The sequence below is a fragment of the Sciurus vulgaris genome (assembly GCF_902686455.1).
Source record: "Sciurus vulgaris genome assembly, chromosome: 2".
NCBI lineage: Eukaryota > Metazoa > Chordata > Mammalia > Rodentia > Sciuridae > Sciurus > Sciurus vulgaris.
Genome location: NC_136462.1, coordinates 80,608,710 through 80,611,911, shown reverse-complemented (window position 1 = coordinate 80,611,911; position 3,202 = coordinate 80,608,710). Strand labels below are relative to the sequence as shown.

At 43.7% G+C, this 3,202-nt stretch overlaps 1 protein-coding gene across 1 annotated transcript; it reads right to left on the bottom strand.

Moving 5' to 3' along the window:
• Nucleotides 1-1,489: 1,489 nt before the first annotated feature.
• OR6S1 (olfactory receptor family 6 subfamily S member 1) lies at nucleotides 1,490-2,980 on the bottom strand. The gene has a single exon (XM_079125980.1). The coding sequence runs from the start codon at nucleotides 2,966-2,968 to the stop codon at nucleotides 1,967-1,969; it is 1,002 nt and encodes a 333-aa protein (XP_078982106.1). The 5' UTR covers nucleotides 2,969-2,980; the 3' UTR covers nucleotides 1,490-1,966.
• Nucleotides 2,981-3,202: the final 222 nt, after the last annotated feature.

Sequence of the window (3,202 nt, the reverse complement as noted above, 5' to 3'; positions counted from 1 at the left end):
TCTTAATCATGTATAATCTGAAGTCCTTTTCTGACATTTCTTCTAACATACTGTCATTGGATTCTATTACTATAGAATCTAGATTTGTTTGGATCATTTTCTTCCCTTGTTTTTTCATGTTGTTCATGTATCTTCCCCTCTAGCGCTGCAGATCTGGGGTATTGCAGATTTCCCCCTATAGGCTTATAGTGGCCCTATAGGTTTCCAAAACCCTTTCTTTAAGGGGAGATCAATATTAGCAGTGCCCAATTCAGACACTATGCAATCCTAGACCAAATAGCCCCTATGGGGACAATAGCATCATGTAAATAAGGGAGAAAGCGACTCTGAGGGAACAGGTAAACAGAAGGAAAAGAAAGCAAGAAATGTAAAGAAATAAAAACTTATTTTTTAAAAAAGGAGAAAAAAGAAAATCTACTGTATAATAGTCATATACTAATGAAAACTCCCAGTGTTCAGTAGCCTGATGTATGAGAGGTACCTGCCAATGAGCTTCAAGCCTCCAGCAGGCATCTCAGGATGGGATTTGCCCCACCCGAAGATCGGAGCTTCGGTTTCCAGGATTATCCAAGATGGCTGCTCTGGCTTCCAAATGTGTTGGCAAATGGGGAGCTGCAGCTCAGGGGTGGACGTGGTCAGCTGGAGGTCCTGGAGACAGGATGCAGTTGGTCCGGCAGTGGTCCTGGAGGTCGGGTGTGTTTGGTGTGGTTGTGGGATCCAGTAGGCCGGGTGCAATCGGTTGGTCTGGGTTCCCGGTGATAGGGTGCCATCAGTTGGTCTGGGGGTCCTGGTGGCAGGGAGCAGTCAGTTGATGTGAGGGCCCCAGAGGCAGGGAGTGATTGGTTGGGCTGAGAGATCCTGGAGACGGGATTCAGTCTGTCCCGCCAGGGGTCCTACAGGGCCTGGCTGTTGTCTCAAAATGGCGGCAGCCACGTGTAATCAAACCTGCAGGTACTGTAACAGTGAACTTCAAGCCAGCAGCAGGCAGCTGGTTCTCCACTGGCGGTCTGCGGTCAATCTGCTGGCAGCTGTCTGACCATCGGGAGGTGAACCTCGAGCGTTGGGTGATGGATAGGGGTAAGGCAGGCGATGGACAGGTGAGAGGCAGGCAAATGGCAGATGATAGATGCCTGACAGTGAGCAATCGCTCTATTATTTAATGACATTTTTGAGGAGGATACACTCACAGAAGAAAACTGAAAATGAGAGAAAATCAGGCAATTGCAGTCTTGGGGAAACCAAAGAACAAGACTCTTTGTCTTGTTTTCAAGAACACACTCTTTCAAATAAGAGTCTATTTCTTTTTACCCTGCATGGTGGCATCCACCTTTAATCCTAGCAACTTGGGAGGTGGAAGTGGTAGGATTGCAAGTTCCAGGCCAACCTCAGCAACTTAGTGAGGCCCTAAGCAACTTAGTGAGAACTTGTCTCAACATACACAATTTTAAAAAGTCTATTTTGTTCCTTTTTAATTATAATGACAATTTTTTTCTTAGAATTTTTGATTTATATAAACAATTGGAAGTTTCTACTGAGACAATCGGCTTTTAACTTTTGAAGATACACAAATCTCTCTCAATGTTGGGTTAAAGCTACAAATTTCCTTCCCAGTCAAATGCATATATGTTCAAGCACCATAACATCTAGATATCTAATTAGGCTTATATATATTCTGAAATACATCATTAGATTCTTTGGGTGATCATGAATCCTTAGTCTAAGATATTATAAGTTGGAAGGTCGTATAAAATGACAATGATCTTGATCGTGATATATCAACAACTGTTTGGGTTATTATTAGATACAATATAGAATCAGTAAATTTTGCCTGAAAGTGAAAAAGGGCAGACCCAATAACATTGAAGTTTTTTAGTGGTTCCAGAATTCAGTCCTTTGATGAGGTCCATGATAATGGGAAGAATGACAAAGGAGAACATTTGGACTTAAGACTAATTACTGAGTTCCTTCACTTTCGCTTTACTGCTTTCTTATTCAAACTCTCAGTAAGTAAAAGATTCCCTAAGAAGTCAGCTACCACTTTTCTGAACATGTCCTTCAAAGCTTCCTTCACGTGCTCATTGCGTAAGGTATAGACAAATGGATTCAGCAGAGGTGTCACAAATGTTGTTATCACTGTCACTGCCCAGTTAGTGTCCACAGAGTCACTCTGTGATGGCCGTACATAGAGAAAAATGGCACTTCCATAGAAGAGGGTCACCACCATCAAATGGGAGGTACAGGTGGAAAAGGCCTTCTGACGACCCGAAGCAGAGGGAATACGTAGGACAGTAAGGATGATGTGGCCATAAGATGCAGTGGTGATCATCAATGATGACACAATGACAAGAGAGGCCAGGACAAAGTCAGTCTCCTCCAGCTTCTTGGTGTTGGTGCATGCCAAGTGGAGCAGTGGACCACTGTCACAGAAGAAGTGCTGTACCACGGCACCCTGTTTACAGAAAGGAAGCAAGGCCACTGCTACTGTGGGACCAAGCACAGGGAGGAGTCCACCAACCCAGCAGGCCAATGCCACGCGAAAGCACACAGCCCCACTCATGAGCAAGGGGTAACGCAGAGGATGGCAGATGGCCAGGTAGCGATCAACAGACATGACAGCCAACAGTAGAAACTCAGAGGCCCCAAGAAAGAAGTAGAAATAAAATTGAGTGATACATGCAGCAAAGGAAATAGTGTGTTGTCTTGAGAGGAAATTGCTCAGCATTTTAGGAATGATGACAGAAGTGATCAGAATCTCCAAGCAAGACAGGTTACCCAGAAAGAAGTACATAGGGGTCTGTAGACGAGTATCGGTGCCTACCACCCCCACAATCAATATGTTGCCTGTCAGAGTCAGCAGATAGATAAGAAGAAACACAGAAAACAGTTCCATTCTTGTACTGTTGAGATTTGGGAAGCCTTCAAGGACAAACTCTGTCATACCACTGCTCTGGTTCCAGCCAGGTGTCATTATCTTTTTCCACCTGTGTGACAATATGAACATACCCTGGTGAGAGGGTATAGTCCTAAAATTTATTTTACCACGGTATGGCACACATATCTCCACTTTTTCCAATCAATCACATAGCCTGTTACTATTCAAAGCACCCAACATCATCATTTACTTGATTTAGAGCTGGAGAAGTTTTTCTATAAAGGATGACTAAAGCTTAAGTTAAAAAAAATGCCATGAACCTCCTTCATA

What these genes read in the sequence shown, in the direction of transcription:
- OR6S1 (XM_079125980.1), bottom strand. Translation starts at nt 2,968, where the DNA reads ATGACACCTGGCTGGAACCAGAGCAGTGGTATGACAGAGTTTGTCCTT.